The 18,940-nt window shown below is 36.4% G+C and overlaps 1 protein-coding gene across 2 annotated transcripts; it reads left to right on the forward strand.

The window, feature by feature from the left end:
* The first annotated feature begins 159 nt into the window (after window positions 1–159).
* On the forward strand, window positions 160–18,934 carry adam17b (ADAM metallopeptidase domain 17b). Of its 2 annotated transcripts, XM_067417543.1 has the most exons (20): window positions 161–438; window positions 534–706; window positions 1,741–1,873; window positions 1,965–2,095; window positions 2,193–2,281; window positions 2,367–2,556; window positions 2,805–2,932; window positions 4,267–4,353; window positions 4,441–4,551; window positions 6,937–7,081; window positions 7,162–7,257; window positions 7,330–7,478; window positions 7,570–7,769; window positions 7,958–8,061; window positions 13,737–13,871; window positions 13,980–14,113; window positions 14,265–14,343; window positions 14,421–14,509; window positions 16,543–16,599; window positions 16,691–18,934. In XM_067417543.1, the coding sequence occupies exons 2-20, from the start codon at window positions 619–621 to the stop codon at window positions 17,072–17,074; spliced, it is 2,529 nt and encodes an 842-aa protein (XP_067273644.1). In that variant the 5' UTR covers window positions 161–438; window positions 534–618; the 3' UTR covers window positions 17,075–18,934. The 2 variants fall into 2 exon arrangements, with proteins under 2 accessions (XP_067273645.1, XP_067273644.1); XM_067417544.1 differs by having other exon boundaries at window positions 160–706; window positions 7,330–7,451.
* The last annotated feature ends 6 nt before the right edge of the window (window positions 18,935–18,940 follow it).

Consider the following 18,940-nt stretch of genomic DNA (forward strand, 5'->3'; position numbering starts at 1 on the left):
TAAGAATTTAAAAATAGAGTCTGGACGAGACCGCGAGGTTGTTCTCAAAGCCTAGGGAGCTGTCTACATAGACACATGTTCACGCGCCTGTGACGTCCATTAAATGCGGTCTAGATAGACAGCTCACTAGTTTTTGAGCACAGCCCGAGAGTTTATCCCCTTACGTAACTCATACCGCGGATATATCTCTCTAAAAATCATTGAAAATACTCTGCGTAATTTAAAATATAGCGCCCTCCAAAACAGTGTTTTGATAACGCCTTTAACACGATCTGTTGATAAAGTTAATAGTTATTTCCTGGCGGGGTGAATCTGATCCATCCATCCTACATTAAATACTTCCGGGTATTTCACTACACTCAGATGTTGGCATGATTTGGTTTTGAGTGAATCTTTTTTCTTTATATCATCAAGCGACATGGACGAGAGCGTCTTTAAGTGAGCGTGTGTTTGTTCTTCTCTGGTACTTCATTGATACTTTGTGGCTTTGTTTTATCCAGCCAGATGTGACACATTTGTTTGGCCATGTCCAGATGTTGTTCTCGGGCAGATTGGTAATCCATGGGATTAAATGCCGCTGCTGTGTGAAGTACTGTATGCTGCATTAACGTCCTCGCCATGAAACGCATCGTGTTCTTTCTGGCGTCTTTATTCCTGACGGAGTGTTCAAGGAGACCCATTAGGGATGTCCTGGGCGACGAGTACGGTGAGTTCAAATTCGAATAGGAATTATTTGAAAACATTACGGATACATTGGAAATCGAAAGAGTGTGTATCGGTGACGTCATCAGAATAATACTGTGCTTTTTCATATACCTTATGTATTGTCAGATCTCAGGTCTACTTTCTGTCATTGAATTGAATGACTTTCAGCAAACAGTTTGCGAAGAAACTAAACTGCAAAGAATTGTTCTTGCAAGAGCTAGTTTACTTTGGCAACCAGACTTCACCAAATGCCATAGGCTCTCTTTGAGAGGTTTTAAAACCACTTTTAGTGGTTTTAAAAACAAAGTAATAAACAATAATATAAACAATAAGTAAATATCTTATGTATCTTAGGCTATTCTGCATACAAAAACATTCCATTTCATTTGTCTGAATTTAAATGAATGGAAGGGATGGCAATTCAGATTTTTCTGTCATAATTCAGAGAAAAAAGTCAGAATTCAGATGAGGAAAAAAAATAATCATGAGATTTAAACGTCCAATTCTAAGATAATTGTGAGAAATGAAGTCTGTCAGAAATGTGATCTTGAGACACATCCAGAGTCTTAATTGTGAGATGTGAACTTATATTGGTGATATATAAACTCTGAATTGCGAGAAATAAAGAATTGTATGTTATAAATTTGCAATTCTGAGAAAATAAAAATGTGAGAGAAGATCAGATCTAAATTGTGAGAAATAAAAGCAGAATTGTCAGATACATCTGAGGGCTCCACAAACGACTGATGCTTTTAAAACGGGACTAAAAACATTCCTTTTTGAATGTTTAAATTGCTTTGTGTTTACATTTTTGTGTTGATTTTAACTAAATTCTTAATTGCTCTAACTGAACAATTAGAAACCAGTTTTAATTAGAAACTGAAACCAGTTTTTCACGATTACAGAGTTAGAAAAAACACAGATGCCCCAAGACCTACTTTAAAAAACTGTTCCTTGAAACGGTTACTTTCACTTTAAAATGAATTGCTCCTCATTCAGTAATATGTATATAATTGTCCACTGTGACTCTTTCAGACCAGCTCAGCTCATTGCTGTCAGACTTTGACGTTCTACAGCTGTCCAGTTTTCAACAGCATTCGGTTCGCAAGAGAGAGGTCCAGTCACAAACACACGCAGAGAGGCTTCTCGGTTTCACTGCGTTACAGAGGTGAATACTCATCACTCATGTACCATGACACACTGTCACCGCCAAGATTAGAGCTCAGTCATTTAATAAACTCTCCTTTAAAATTTCCCAGGCATTTCAAATTGTACCTGACAACCAACACGGAGCTCTTCACTCATGACTTCAAGGCTGTGGTAGTAGAAGATGGCACTCAAAATATGTACGAGGTCGAGAGAGAAAACTTCTTCACTGGTCATGTCATTGGTAACTGCAAATCTATGTAATGTCTAAAATACTTAAGTTCTAGCTAATTTAATTTGCAGCTCACATTGCCCCCCCCCCCCCCCCCCCCCATTTCTAGGAGAGGAGAATTCCCGTGTGCAAGCGCATATCAGTGACAATGACTTCACTGCTCATATTCTTACTGATGAAGCCGAATACAATATTGAGGTATTATAACACCACAAATCTAATGATTATGCATTTCACCAATGAGAATACATTAATTGTTAACCCGTTCATCTGGTTTCTGCAGCCACTGTGGAGGTTTTTAGAAGACTCTCGTGATAATCGGCTGCTTGTATATCGCTCCGAAGACATCAGGAACGTGAGCCGGTTGGCGGCTCCAAAAGTATGCGGCTATATCAGCGCAAATGCCAACGAGATGCTGCCAGAGAGTGTGAGGGCAGCCAGAGCAGCAGATGAAAGTGAAGAGGAGGAGGATGGTAAGCCTTTGAGTTAATTTGTAGAAGTTTACTATGTCAAAACTGGTTATTAAATCCTGAAAACTCATTTTCTTGCTCTCTGTAACAACACATCTGATTTAAATGAGACTTTTCCTGCTCAACTAGACAGTGTAATGTGAGTTGCCACTTTATATAGTTACTTTGTCACCCATGTTTAATGTCTCTCGCCTTCTCCCCCCTTTGTCTATTTTTGCCATTTTTTTCACTCCATTGCATCTGTTCCACAGGGCACTTGAGAGAGAGAAGGCATGCCCCGGACCACAGTAAAAACACTTGCCCTCTGCTGCTTGTGGCCGACTATCGTTTTTTCAGACACATGGGCCGTAGGGAGGAGAGCACCACCCTCAACTACTTGGTAAAAAACGCTTCAGTTTTAATACTGTCATTTGGCCTTTTCATGAAACATACATATGCATATTTCTGCATAAATTGAGCATAAAATCATTTTGATGCAAATTGTCAAATTCATTTCAATAGAACAGTTCTTATTAGACCAGTGGTTCTCAACCTATAAAATATTGCTGTGTTTGACATATACTGTCATTTAAAAGTTTGGGGGTTATATGATTTTTTTTTTAAAAAGGTGTCATGAACTGGCTTTAAAAAAATTATACTGTTGTCTGAGGTCAACTTATCACGTTTTGCGATGTTTTTCAATGTTTTTTTACATTCAAAAACATCATAATAAATAAGTAATGGACTATTTTCTACCCTGGTTTTGAGGCTCTCTCATGGAACGCTCGGTTTTTATGGTGAGTTGCCACTTTATATGGTTACTTTGTCACCCATGCCATGTTTAATGTCTCTCGCCGAGTCGGTGGGCGGGGTTACAGAATCAGGCATTTTTTCTTCTGTTGAGGCGGTGTTTCACCACACAATGACGTCAAGGGCTGGCATATTCTGAGATTGAGCGTTTGCTGGGCCTGGTGTCAATAAAGGGTTTTCTTTGACTAACAAGGAAGTTTTCAGCTTCGAAATTTACAGGATATTCTTAAATTACCATGACCTTTTATATATCAAAAGTTGATTTCTCAGTTCATGACCCCTTTAAATACTTTTATTCAGCAAGGATGCATTCAATGGATCAAAAGTGACAGTAAAGATGTTACTGCGAATTTTTCTTATTCAAATAAACTGTTCTTTTTAAACTTTCTATTAATCTAAGAGTTTAAGAAGGTTTCCACAAAAATATTAAGTAGTACATCTGTTTTAAACATTGATAATAATAATAATTAATGTTTATTGAGCACCAAATCAGCATATTAGAATGATTTATGAAGGATCATGTGATACTGAAGACTGTAGTAATAGCTAGTGTAAATTCACAGCTTTGCCATTACAGGAATAAATTAAATTTTAATATATATTCAAATAGAAACGGCAATTTTAAATTGTAATAATTGTTCACAATATAACTGTTTTTACTACATACTACTGTTTTTACAAACATCAAATAAATGCAGCCTCGTTGAGACTTCTTTAAAAAACAAAAAACACCACAAACTTTTGAACAGTATTGTAATACATAATTCTTTTTTTGTTTTAATAATTTTGTTGTCCTCTTGGATGTTTGCTGAGGTACCCTGGTTAAGAACCACCTTATATGTCCATTTCAAATTTGTCATCTGAGTAAAAGGCTATGTAAAGTTGTTATCAAATATCTTATACCTTTTTCTTGGATGTGTTTAGATTGAGCTGATTGATCGTGTGGATGACATTTACCGCAATACATCTTGGGATGAGGAGTATAAGGGTTATGGAGTTCAGATTCAGCAGGTAAGCATGGTTCTTTGATTAAAACACGGTGAATAACTCCAATGAAATGCTATTTTGGAGTCGGCAACAAACATTTGTTTCTTTCAGATCATAATTAACAAGACACCCACACCAGTAGTGCTGGGAGGTGCCCATTTCAACATGAAAGGGACTCCTGTGAAGAACAAAGACGTCTGGGACGTCAAGAAGCTCCTGGAGGTGAGCGAGCTGGAACTGTGGGAGCGTCGCAAATGACTGAATTAATGAGAGCGTCCTCTGTGTATTCTGAGCTGTGTATATCCTCGCTTCTACTTGAGAGTAAAGGATATTATTGAGGACTTGTTTCATTACCCATCTCTACCTGTTTGGCAGAGAACCAGCAAAGAGAAAGAACATGCTATGGAAACATTATTAGTGCAGTTCAATTTGTAGTTCTAAAACTACAGAGGAGAATTAGCATCTTCCAGCCATTTTGTGTAATTTTTTGTTTTCTTACTTTTGAGTAGTATTTTTTAATTAAAGGGGTGCTTCAGCTGTGAGAAGATGAATCTGTATTTAAACTGAGTCATTAATGTAGTAGAAATGTGAAATTATTTTTGAATTTGGTGCCTCATAGACTGAGAAAAGACAAAAATGTATTTTTGTCTCATGTCATGGGGATGAAAGACAACAATTCCCAGAATGCTTCGCTGCTCTACGAGGCCACTCCCAAAGCCACCACTACTGAATCACTGTGACTGGATCACTTTCCCCACCACGTTCATTTTCATAAAATCAGTTCAGTTAGAGAACAGACACTACAATTTAAAACTAAACGTGTCTGTTCAATATAATGAGTGAGTCGCCGTGTGAGTGTCACGGTACAATCACAGCAGGAGTCAGATTACATTCACCGTGATAATGAGCTGAATCAGCTTTCGTGATGAGAGCTGAGGTAAACGCGACCGTGCTCGCGGCATATATTCTCAGCACGTGTTCAGTCTGGTGTGTTTTCAGTTCATGCCTTTGGAAGCTTAACTTTCATAGGAATTAATTTGAGAAGTTGAAACACTTACTTTCCTCCGTACAGCTCCGTTTACATGAATGCCTGCAGCTGTGTGCTGAGCTTTGAGTGCGATCCCAAGAAAGGTTGAAAACATGCGGAAATAGCTCCCTTTGCTGGCTGTAGTCTTTAGACTTTGGCCAAAAATGTCTCAGATGACTCATTTGAATATCTCCAGGGTTTCTACTGATACAAAGCCATATGCTAATCGCTGAAGTAACCCTTTAAGTAAAATATCTGTGGTTACAATTAATTAAAGAGACTTTCATGCTTAGTTCTAAAGAGTAAATTAGCCATAGTCATACTGCTAATGTGAATTTTAAAACCGTTGAGTGGTTTTAAAAAATACACTACTGTTCACAAATTTGTGGTTGGTAAGATTTTATGTTTTTGAAAGAAGTCTCTTTTGCTCATCAAGGCTGCTTTTATTTAATCACAAATACAGAAAACAGTGAAATTCTATAATATTATTACAATTTAAAATGACTTTTATGTTTTAATATATAATTTATTTAAATAAAATGTAATTTATTCCTTTAAAGGCAAAGCTGAATTTTTGGCTTTAGTGTCACATGATCCTTCAGAAATCATTCTAATATGCTGATTTGGTGCCTTAGAAACATTTCTTATTATTATCAATAGGGGTGTAACAATATATTGTGTCACAATATATCGTAATACAAAACTTCAACAATATGTATTGTCAATAGTGACATCTGTATAAATGAAAATTACTTTGTGAGAAAGAATTCAAGTTTACAGAGTCTTAGTGTCAGTACTACATTTAATAATGTTGAATATAATGCTATGGGGGAATACTTGTGGGTTCTGATACAAAATGTCTTATTTTACCAGTAAAAAGGGGCTTGCATTATTTTAAATGTATGTAGTCAGTAACCGAGAGCAAGCATATTCGTCTAAAATGATTCTGTGTTTTCAGTTTCAGAATCATTAATATTTTTATTCTGGCATTACCATTGCACTGTGCATTAGGTTATCAGCACCAAGTGCAAGCCTAATCGTTTCCATACCCAATGTAATACGAACTTTAGCATTTTAATCAACAGTACATTTTTTGTCAACCATCCGTGTATGTCTTAAAGTATCACAATAATATTGTATTGTGATATGTATCGAATAGTGACATTAGGGTATTGTGCTGCTTAATATTTTTGTGGAAACCATGATACTTTTTTAGGATGCCTTAATGAATATAAAGTTCAAAAGAAAAAAATATTTATTTAAAACAAAAACATTTTGTTACATTATTAACATCTTTACTGTAACGTTTGATCATTTTAATGTATACTTGCCGATTAAAAGTATTAAAGAATGTAATTTAAAAAGTCATACCAACCCCAAACCTTTGAATGGTAGTGTAAGTTGTTACAGTGATATTCTGTTTCTTCAAGCATGTAAAATCACATCCTTGTAGTCGTAGTCCTTATGTCTTTGAGACATTATTTTGCTTGTAAATAGAAAACCAAGCCAAAGAAACAAACGCTTTAGAAATTCATATGCTATAATTGTAGTAAAATTTTTAATTTTGTCTCTCCCTGCAGCAATTTAGCATTGACATTGCAAATAATGCATCCAAAGTGTGCTTGGCTCATCTGTTCACATATCAGGATTTTGATGAAGGCACGCTCGGCTTGGCTTACGTGGCCCCCTCCAAACCAGGCTTTCCTGGAGGTCTTTGCTCTGAGAGTGAGTGTAAATACCACATTATGGATGAATCAATTCGGTCTTACACATTTTGTTTTATGTTGTTATCTGTCTTTCTTAAGAGTGTCCTTCTTCAGGAAATGACAATCAAGCTATATACCTCAACACTGGACTAACCAGCACCAAAAATTATGGAAAAACCATTCTTACCAAGGCAAGTGGAGTCCAAACAGATGTTCTTGTCGATTTTATTTAGTAAGCTGATTTTCTGACCATATACCAACAGGAAGCGGACTTGGTTACGACCCATGAGCTTGGCCACAACTTTGGTGCTGTTCATGATCCAGACGATGTGTCGTACTGCGCGCCCAGAGAGGATCAGGGGGGCAAATACGTAATGTACCCGATTGCGGTGAGCGGGGACCACTCTAACAATAAAGTACGTCCTTCGTTGATGTGAATTCAGCTTGGTGTCATTGTTTAGAATGTCACATGATCGATAAGTGTTTTGTTTTTGTGCTCCCCTGTAGTTGTTTTCAAATTGCAGTAAGCTCTCCATAGCAAAGAGGCTGAGGGCCAAGGCCTCCACCTGCTTCAGAGAGAGGAACAGCAATGTGTGCGGAAACTCACGGGTGGAGGAAGGTGAGGAGTGCGATCCCGGACTGCTCCACCTCAACAGCGACCGCTGCTGCACGGCTGATTGCAAACTTCGACCCAATGTGCAGTGCAGGTACAGCTCCTCCGTGTGGCCTCGTGAAAAAAATGCTGATGCAGATGTGCTTAACCAAAATGTTTTATAATTTATTCACCTTTATAAATCTTGTTAAATGTTCCTCAATTGTTAGTTCAAAACAGTATCTCCGGTGTATATGTCAGTTTCTGTCTTTAACTTTTCTCTCTTTTTTTTCTTGACACTAGTGACAGAAACAGTGCATGCTGCAAAGACTGCATGTTTGAGAAGAAGGGCAAGGTGTGTCAGGAGCCAATGAATGCCACTTGCAAGGGAAGGTCTTACTGTACAGGTGAGGCACCAATTAACAAGCTCCATGTTTCAACTACTGAATGTACTAATTTGATTATATATGTCCCATCAACATGTTAACGAGTTCAGATTGAGAACCGGTTTAGTATTATTTATATACTTTTAGAATATTTATTAATTCCTATATAGATTTTACATTTTCTTTTATTTTTAGTTTAAGTAATTTTAGTACTTTAGCTAAAACTTGTTTTAGTTCGTTGCCAAGGCAAAAGCCTTATGCTTTTATTTATTCTTTGAAATGTGATTTAAAGGTCCCATGGCATGGATTGTTTTATTATTTTATAATGTTTCCTGGGGTGTACTTATATTGTTAGTATGGTTTTTACATCAAAAAAGTCATAATTTAGAAACAAAAGGCATTTTTTCTATACTGATATTAGCCCTCTGTTTAGAATGCTCTGTTTCAAGAGGCGTGTCTGCTGTGAGTCTTCAGAGAAAACACCAACTGCTGTGATTGGCTGACATCTTTGCATTTGAAATGAGATTACGTGCGGAGGGGGCGTGGTTTAATCAGGCGCGAGCTTGAGCAGCTGCTGCTGCCAGTCGAGAGGGCGATGGAGCTGGGGAAAGATTGCTGAGAAAGTGTTATTGTACCGAGTTTGTGAGAGTTCGAGTTTATTTAGTTTGTATCTGAGAGCTCTGAATAAACACGAGTGGACTTTGCAATATTATTTCTCTCACAAAATGCTTTCACCACAGCTAACAACAAACACGACATCGACATGAATACAGTAAGAGTTTCTGTTGAGCATAATGAGTAGCGTCATTCAAATGGCAGTTTGGGCAAGTGTGAACTGCAGATAAACGTGTGATTGACCGATCCGAACATTATAAAGAGTGTTCTTTGATCGCTCTCTGTAGTTTAATCATTTAAATAACAGATTTGTTTCATGCTGCTAACAGAAATGATGTGAAGTTGATGGTTTTAGTCACTGGCTTGATTCACTGATGCATCAAGAAGGCCAGCGGCCGGGACTGACAGTTTTAAACGATTTAGAAAGAAAGTCTGTGTGAACTTGAATGATTAGCTACACATCAGAACTCACTGATCCCAGATCAGGCATTAATGAACACTGTTACTCACTGTTTGTTGAATCCGTATGGTAAAGCCTGTGCTGACATCGCGACTGATAAACTGAATCCATTCTCTACTAATTCTCTGGGAAAAGGAGAGAAAGGGGAAGTAACCTTTCCTGGTATGACGTCATAACAAGAGAATTCAAGATCAGCTCCTCGGGGCTCTCATTTACTCAAAGGTAGAGAAAGAAAGCCACACTGTAAAAAATAATACCCTATATCTACTCAATAAAATTGTGGCAACAGATTACAAGCAATGTTATTAATTAAATTCAACACACTTAAAAATTGAGTTAGAATTAATCAAATTAGCACATTAAAAATCAACTATTCAAAATGAGTAACTGCAAACATAACACAAAATAATTAAGTAAAATTTAAACAAAAATATTGGTTTCCTTGGACAAAAACCTGACTATGGTAATTAATACTACTTAATGGAATTGATTTGATTTAACACAAAATTAAGTTGGTATTATTATTTTTAATGAGTGGATTAATTAAAATCATTTAATTAAATCTGATTGCAGGTATGAATAACAGACAGACATCAAAGATGAATTACAAACTCATTTTATTGCCAACAAGTCACAAATTTTGTATTCTCAGTGTGAACATTGACTATTCTTTACCATCAGAACTGCAACTTCAAGGCCTGTGAGAACTTCCAAGCATTCGATAACAATTCCAGTGTCATTTGGACTGTCACTTTTAGCTCCTGTCCTGGTCACAATTGCTGCCATCACAAGCTGTTCAATTCCTGACTGTTCTTCATTTTCCTTCAATCATAAACAGCAGTGAGACTCATAACCTAAGAAATATTGATTAAAAGAGAAAATCTAAACTCTGTTTGTATCTTACAATACTGATCAAACAAGTTAAGTCCAGTCAACAATATTATGGTTAAGTAACCAACAATAATTTATTTAAATTCACACATTTGGTATATTGAAATTAAGTTTGCATACGTTGAATTCTTTGATGAGATCTCCTGTACGTTCCCCAAGGAATTCTGTCATGCAGCGGATGTCCACCTCTCGTTATATCAACAGGACAATGTTCATCCTAAAAGACAGAAATTAATTAATGATATCTCCTCTAAGGGCCGTGACATTTACCAAACATGCTCTAAACAGTGCCAATAGCATAGCAACACCCTGGATAAGCAATCAAAATCAACAGCACATTTTAGATAAGTTAAATAAGTGAAAAATAATGCTTTTTCCTTTAAAATTTACTGAAGAAAACCAGATTAAAGGGTTAGTTCACACAAAATAAAATTTCATGTACTCACCCACGTCATCCGAGACCCATTTTTTGATTAAATCTGATCCACACATAGGCAGCAACGACAATGCACCTTTAAGGTCCAATAGGCCCTATATATTAAAAATTACATTCATATTACATCAAGTAGACAACTTGTACAATTTACAACAGCTTTTTCAAATATAAATTACATAATAGTCCTTACCTTTGTCAGAAATGAGTCTGCATCGAGGAACTCCAGTGCATGTGTGCCTCGTGCTGTGAGCTGCATTAAGCATGCGCTTTAACAGGAAATGCTTCTAAATTGAAAACAGCTTATTTGTATCATGTTGGATTAATTCAATATTCTCTCGAGTTGAAATTATTCAAAAATAATAGCTAAATCCTTAACAACCACATTTAGTAGATTTTATTCCAGTAATTTTAAAATAATTTCAATGCAAAAAACTGTCAAAAAAACAAGAAATTAATTTTGTTAAATAAAGTTTACATATTAAATTCAATGAAATCTACAAACCCACAGATTTAATTTTTACAGTGCAGAGCTTGTTTTACACCAATCAAAATTTCTAGCCACTTGGGGACAATATTCAGTCTAGGGGAACTCATATTTATGGAAGCCCGTTTCCGCCATAGTTGAGTAAAAAAAAATATGATTCTTTAAGTCAAAATAATGAGAAACTTTCTCGAAATATTGACTTAGCATCTCGAAATAATGAGAAACTTTCTCGAAATATTGACTTAGCATCTCGAAATAATGAGAAACTTTCTCGAAATATTGACTTAGCATCTTGAAATAATGAGAAACTTTCTCGAAATATTGACTTAGCATCTTGAAATACTGAGAAACTTTCTCGAAATATTGACTTAACATCTCGAAATAATGAGAAACTGTCATTATTGCAAACGAAATAAGGATTTACTAAATCAAAACTATAACATGCTGCTCAATGATCTGCCGCAACCTGAAAAAGGGTGAATTGTAGTATTTTAACTGTGGTTTTAGCTACTAATGATTCAATTATTTCCTTATTATCTTATTATCTGATTTGCATTGAATAGCCTATCTCTGAGCAAAGACGCTCTTGAGAGGATTTTAAACAAGAACGAGCTTTGGTGCAGAAAGAACAGAACAGAGGTGGCTGCGAGGTGGCAACATCCATTGAACAACTTCAAACCTCTGGAGACACACACACACACACACACACACACACACACACACTGTTTTTCGTGTGCATATGATACGCACTTTATGGCGTATTATATGGACGAACCACCCACCCCATCAGCCTAATCCTACCCAAGAGCGCATCATATACACGCCATAAAGTGTGCATTATATGCATGCAAAAAACAGCGTAGGCCTATAGCATATGCACGCCAAAATGAGTTTGGTGTATACATTCCACGACATTGCACACTCGTATTTACGCATTTAGATGTGATCGGGTTGCTAAACGACAGGGACAGGGTTCTGCTGCCGAAAAGTTGCAACAGAAATATGAGGTTGTGATCGGGCAGCAGTTTTCATCCAACAGTAAGCTAATAGAACAAAAATAAATTAATAATATAGCACAGCCTATGCTGCCCGCCTCGCTTGATGGGAGTTGCTGCGCCAAACTGTGCCAATGTGCAAATTGCCCATGCGTTGATTAAGTCATAATTACGAGAAAATATGTCATTATTATGAGAAAGGTTCTCAATATTTCGAGATGATAAGTCCATTTTTCGAGAAAACATCTCGAAATAATGAGAAACTTTCTCGAAATATTGACTTAGCATCTCGAAATAATGAGAAACTTTCTCGAAATATTGACTTACCATCTCGAAATAATGAGAAACTAAGTCAATATTTCGAGAAAGTTTCTCATTATTTTGACTTAAAGAATCATATTTTTTTTTACTCAACTATGGCGGAAACGGGCTTCCATACATATTAATGTTGAAAAACATAAAATAAAAATGTAATGCCATGGGACCTTTAAAGGTGCACTATGTTGTATTTTTGCAGTAAAATATCCAAAAACCACTAGGCCAGTGTTATATATTTTGTTCAGTTGAGTACTTACAATATCCCAAATGTTTCCAACTATTTGTAAATTGTAAGAAAATTGCTATTTTAACTAAGAACTGGGACGTTTCAGCATAGCGTCTGAGGAAGTCGCCTGTCAATTGCATCATATCTGCGCTACCTTCGGTTTCAGGTTTTATTTGGCAGAAGCGCTTTACTCTTAGCAGTGTGAACAAGTGAACGCACAGAGTAACATCATAACATAATTTTCAACACACTTAAATGTATCTAATATGATAAACAGAGCTACGTTACCTCATAATCATAACTGGAATAGCGGATCTGTGCAGGCGCCCGGCGAATGTGTCCCATCCCGTCATGATAAAAGTCCCAGTGCTTGGGAGGCGGGTATCTGTGTAACAATCGCTCCAGCAGCTGTGCTCAGCTCCACAACACTCTGTCCTGCTCTTCTTTACACTACAGTAACGTAATAACCGCATGCATGAACGTAATTTCTGCCCGAGTCCTATTTTCCACCAGCTGTGAGGTGAAAACCACATGTTCCAAGATGCTGCGCTCAAACTTTGCATCATCAAACTACGCATTTGTTTTGGAAAGGCAACCTCTAGTGGACGGAAAGTTGCATAGTGCACCTTTAAAATAGTTTTTTGATTCTGATTTGGCTTTAGTTGACAATAACACTGCTTGATAAGAAGTTTAAAATTATATTATAATAATATTTCTGAGTGAACTTAATTTTATAATATGTCTATTTAATTGTAATATAATAATATTGATAATAATAATAATTGTAGCTTATGTTTTAGTATCATGACTATAATTAACATTATAGGATTGAAAGAAATTGTATTTGATTAAAAAATTATTTGATTTTTATGGTACCGTACTTTTTTATTTATTTTTTATTTTTATGTTAAACTATTTTGCATTGTGGCGTCAATACCCAAATGCAAAAATGTATCAAATTCTCTACTGAAATAGAAAGAAATTATACTGTATTATTTAAATTCTGAAATATTTTTACATTATGGTTGTCATTTGAGATTGTATGATGACATAATGAGAATCACTACTGAGGTAAATTAGAAATTACTAAATTTTTTGGAAGTAAAATAGCCAGATGCCTTATAGTAATAAGAACTTTGGAAGACAGTGTGCTTAAATAGCAAAACAATGATGAAATGCTGAAAATAAATTCAAAATTCCTTACTGATGAGATTAAATTGTGTCTAGCCCTTTGTCCTCACTGAAAATCTCTTCTTCTTTGCTTCTTCCAGGACTCAGCAGTGCGTGCCCTCCTCCAGAGAATGTCCCTAATAAGACCATCTGTGTGGACAACGGGCGGTGTCTGAACGGAGAGTGCATCCCCTTCTGTGAAGCTGTGAAGAACCTGAAGTCGTGTGCTTGCAATGGTAAACTGACCTGCTGATAAAGTTAATGCTGTTTGTATTTGCAATTACAGTTTTTAAAGTCTGTTTTTTTTTTTTTTTTTTTTACTAATCTTGAATGTAATTTCTCAGAGACAAACAACTCTTGTAAGGTGTGCTGCAGGGATAAGGACGCTGTGTGCACTCCTTATATTGATGATGATAAGGGCACCCCCCTCTTTCTGCGGAAAGGCAAACCCTGCACTGTGGGCTTTTGTGATGGAGCGGTGAGTGGCAGTGTTCATAACATACAGTTACTTACTTTTCTACTCATGCAAGACAGATGTTCTTTATTCATAGATCAAGTGCAGTAGTTCACTAGACAATTGCAAATGGTTTGCGTTCAATTATTCAAAAATGCGTTCTCATTCCTTCCAGGGTAAGTGCATGAAACAGGTCCAGGATGTTATTGAGAGGTTGTGGGATTTCATTGAGAAGTTGGACATAAATACTTTTGGTAAGTTATCTGGGAATACAGTGATTTCATTTTACTTGAAATCCATAGAGAAATGAGATCTGTGTATGTGATCTCAGGGAAGTTCCTGGCAGACAACATTGTTGGCTCAGTGGTGGTCTTCTCACTTCTTTTCTGGATCCCACTCAGCATTCTGGTCCATTGTGTGGTGAGTCATCTCCACTAACATCTTACAGTTGGTTGTGGCTCTGAGGAAATGACTGCTACTATAATAGACTGACCTTGAGTTGTATGATGGTCTAAACGACTCTTTACACAGAGAGCAAAACAAAAAGTGAAATGAGTTACAGACAAAAAGTCTTTTAAAGGTGCACTATGTAGTATTTTTGCAGTAAAATATCCAAAAACCACTAGGCCAGTGTTAAATATTTTGTTCAGTTGAGTTCTTACAATATCCCAAATGTGTCCAACTATTTGTAAATTGTGAGCAAATTGCTATTTTAAATAAGGAACCGGGACGTCTGAAGGTGTCGCCTGTCAATTGCGTCATATCTGCGTTACCCTCGGTTTCCGGTTTCATTTCCGTTTCCAGAAACGCTTTACTCTTAGCAGTGTGCAACAACTGTCACAGCAGCCGCTGAGCGAACGCACAGAGTAACGTCATAACATCCTTTTCTACACACTTTAATGTATCTAATTTGATAAAAAGAGCTGCGTTACCTGATATGCGTGACTGGAAAAGCGGAAATGGCGCCTACAGCTGTATTCATAATAAAATTTTGCAACTTTATTCATAATAAAAGTCCCGCTGCTCGCGAGCCGTGTGTTTGTGTAACAATCGCTCCAGCGGCCTTGCTCAGTTTCACAACACTCAGTCCTGCTTTGCTTTACGTGATTAGTAATGTTAATAATCGCATCCATGATCGTGATTTCTGCCCGAGTCTTAACCTGATTCTTTTCCACCGGCTGTGGTGAACACCACATGTCCCAAGATTCTGAACTCACACTTGGCGTCATCAAACTACGCCTTTGTTTTGAATATAGCGGACGGAAAAGTTGCAAATGTAGCTATAACACCAAGAGTAAAATAAAAAATGTAAATTAATTAGAGGAAAGATCTTCCAAAGGACCAAAATGAACAATTAAATAAATCACAATTTATTTACATCAAGAGCAAAACAAAAAAATTAAATGAATCAAATGAAATGCCTATTTAGACAAATATCAAAACAAAAAAATTCAATGAATCACAGATGAAAGGTCTTTTTGGACCAAGAGCAACAAAAAAAAGTTAAATGAATCGCAGACGAAACTTCTTTCCATACTGAGAGAAAAACAAAAAAGTTAAATGAATCAGATGAAATGCCTATTTAGACAAAGAGCAAAAAAAAAAGTTTAAAGTCCTCATGAAAACAAAATTGAATCAATTTACTTTGTTAGCACATATTACAGGTCTTAGGGTGAACAATTAATCCATGTAAGTTAATATACAGAAAAAAATAGTTTGTTGTATTAATCTTTAATCAAAATCTGAAAAGTTACTTCCAAAACGGCATTCCTTCTCAGAGGAGTCTGGAAAAAGCTTAACCATTAACGCTGAAGTAAAAACCTGCCATCTATTCAATGTTTTGTTTCACTTGGAAATACATTACAACACTGAAGAAAACTGTCTTGCTATTTCCGGTTCACTGTAACTTGAATAAAGCGCAGATGAAACGTCTATTTACACCGAGAGCAAAAAGAAAAAATATATAAATTGGACGAAATAACTATTTACACCAAGAGCAAAACAAAAAAGTTTAATGAATCAGATGAAATACCTATTTAGACAGAGCAAACAAAAAAGTTAAATGAGTCTCAGACAAAACATCTATTTACACAAAGAGCTAAACTAATTTTTTTATAAATGGGACTAAACAACTATATGCACTGAGCAAAACAAAAAAGTTAAATGAATCACAGATGAAACGTCTTTCCATACTTGAGAGCAAAACAAATAAGTTAAATGAATCAGATGAAATGCCTATTTAGACAAAAGCAAAACTGAAAAAATAATTACAGGCGAAAGGTGTACTCGCACTTAGATCGAAACTAAACAGTCTTCGAAGACTTACTACGAAGAGGTAATTCAGGTTCTTAGAGGAAAACCGATTTCATGATTCAAAATTCAATAATGACCCCCAAGACAAGAACTGATTTTTGTTTTGTTTTACAAAGTTCCTGTATCTTTTTTGTCTTTAGGATAAGAAACTTGACCAGCAATATGAATTTAACACAAAGTCCCTCTTCTACCCCAGTGTAAGTACAAATCAGAACACAGAATTTTTTTTATTTTTTTTGGTAATAGGAATCTTAACAAATGCCTGATTGTGTTTATGTGCTCTCCCAGAATGCAGAGCTGCTGAGCAGTCTAGAATCAGCCTCGGTGCGAATCTTTAAACCACCATCATCCTCAGGCTCCTCTGCGGTGCCACGCTTTCAGGCATCTGGACCCCTGCAGACCAGCACGCCACCTGTCTCCATCTCCCAGGTGGCTCCAGCCCCAACCTTAACCCCTGGTCCTCACCCCACCATGGAGCCCCAACGCATGGCCACCATCCAAGAAGATCCCAGCTATGATTCCCACCTGGATGAACAAGCCCTGGGAGAGGACTTCCCTACCTCTGGCTCAGTGTCGCGCTCCTTCGATGATCTGACGGAGAACCGAGAGAACGCCATGTCCTTCAGGGTAAAGAGACACGCACAAAATAACAGCAAGGAGACTGAATGTTAAGAGTGGGATTGTATAAAATGTTAAAGAGCCCAAAAAAATGTAAGGGGATGTGATTGGGAATGCTCAAAGCTGAGCAGAACAAGCATTACATACGCACTGAAATGCAACGTTTACTTGCAGCTCAAGTATTTAAAATAACCAGCATGCAGTATGTTTTAGAAGGGATATAATGACAATTCATTTCCTTCCAAACCTGTATGACTTTCTGTAGCTCAGAGGGAGAAAATCTTGAATGTTTTAGTACTGTCAAAATTAGCGCATTATCGCATGCGCTAAATTTTTTTCAGTTTAATGCGTTAAAATATTGAATGCAATTAGCGTAGCATCTGTTTTGGCTAGCGTAACATTTATATGATCAAGCTGTCATTTATGCTAATGCTTTTAAACCATTCAAGCATGACAAAAAAAGAGTGCGCTATCTGTGAATGTCCTGTCTATGTGACACACGCGATGCTTAACTTAAAAAGATTGAATTATGTTCCTCCACAAAGCTATTGTATAACACTTGCAATTAAGCATGCACATTGGGTCGACCACTAATATGCTTTTAAGGTGCAGATCCAGAAGAAAGATAGTCATACATGTTTGGAAAGACATGAGTGTGTCTTTCACAGAATTTTCATTTCTGGGTGAACTATCCCTTTAAGAGCACTGGTCTTTTATAAAGCAGCAGAAGGCACAAATTATTCAGTGTCTAGGCATTACATGGGAATTCAATGTTGTTAATCCTGTTAGGATTATGCATATATATTTACACACACAGGATCTCAACAGAGTTATCTAAACGTGACCAGCTTCACTACCCAATACCACGATGTTTACAGGTCTGTTTTCGTCTAAGGGACTGAGCTGATTCTAACAGATCTTGATAATACATTTTATTATGAATATAGCTGATATATTTTAGTTAGAGGTTTTACGTGTAGTATTCTGACACACCAGCAAATCATGTTTTGTAACCTTTATAGAACACAATCTTGTGACTGTCATCTTGATTTTTATTTTTTGCCAAAGACAATCTGACTTTTTAGAGGCATTTGTTATTTTGAACATTGTTTTTGATTTTTATTGCTTTAATTTGTATTATTTTTGAGTGTAACAAGTTACAATAGTTTAAAAAGGTGTATCAGCAGTCATTATCCCATGGGTTAGCAGACAAGTCTCAGACTAAAATGTTTATTTGAGCTGTTTTAACTAAAAGCAACTTGCACTGACATATCTTAAAATATATATATATATTGTAGGGTAAATACAAACGTTTTTAGCTCATTGGCTTTTTATGAAATAACAAAGTGACTAAATGAAAAGACAGACAATCATTATACTTTTCTGCAACACAATGTTCATGACTGTAACCATATGCAAGAATATGTATCTTGCAGCTGCTCCCATAAGAATGTACTGCTCTGAGATCAGCATCCAAAGTGCCTTTTTTTTATGTCTTGTGAAAAAGTATTTTACTCCATGTTTTGCAATATAATCTACAGGAAACTGAAAAAAAGGGAGTGTGACAATGTCATTTATTGTTGGCTAAACAGTCATCATCTTCTGAATTTTACTCATCGTTGTTACTGTCTATTGGGAATGTATTTGTGTTGATCTTGTAGAATACCAAGCATACTAGTGTCATTTCTAAGTAGTAGGTCTTATAAGGTGACCTAAGCCTGAGAATGTGGTTTATTTGTTATCATTGGGTGTCAAATCCTGTGAAATCTTTTTTCATGTTAAGAAATGCGGCCATAATTCTGACTGCACGGCTCCTCGCAACATTGTGATGGGTCAAGAGAGAAAGTATTGAATGTTAAGGCAGTGTTTTGTATCAGTGTGTTAGATTTGTACAACTTCTTGACTAGGTATGTTTCGCAA

Source organism: Pseudorasbora parva, chromosome 15, assembly GCF_024679245.1.
Source record: "Pseudorasbora parva isolate DD20220531a chromosome 15, ASM2467924v1, whole genome shotgun sequence".
Lineage (NCBI taxonomy): Eukaryota > Metazoa > Chordata > Actinopteri > Cypriniformes > Gobionidae > Pseudorasbora > Pseudorasbora parva.

Coding starts and splice junctions, on each gene's coding strand:
- adam17b (XM_067417543.1), top strand. CDS start 619: ATGAAACGCATCGTGTTCTTTCTGGCGTCTTTATTCCTGACGGAGTGT. Junction 4,354..4,440: donor ATGGAGTTCAGATTCAGCAG/GTAAGCATGGTT, acceptor TGTTTCTTTCAG/ATCATAATTAACAAGACACC. Junction 7,082..7,161: donor TGGAGGTCTTTGCTCTGAGA/GTGAGTGTAAAT, acceptor GTCTTTCTTAAG/AGTGTCCTTCTTCAGGAAAT.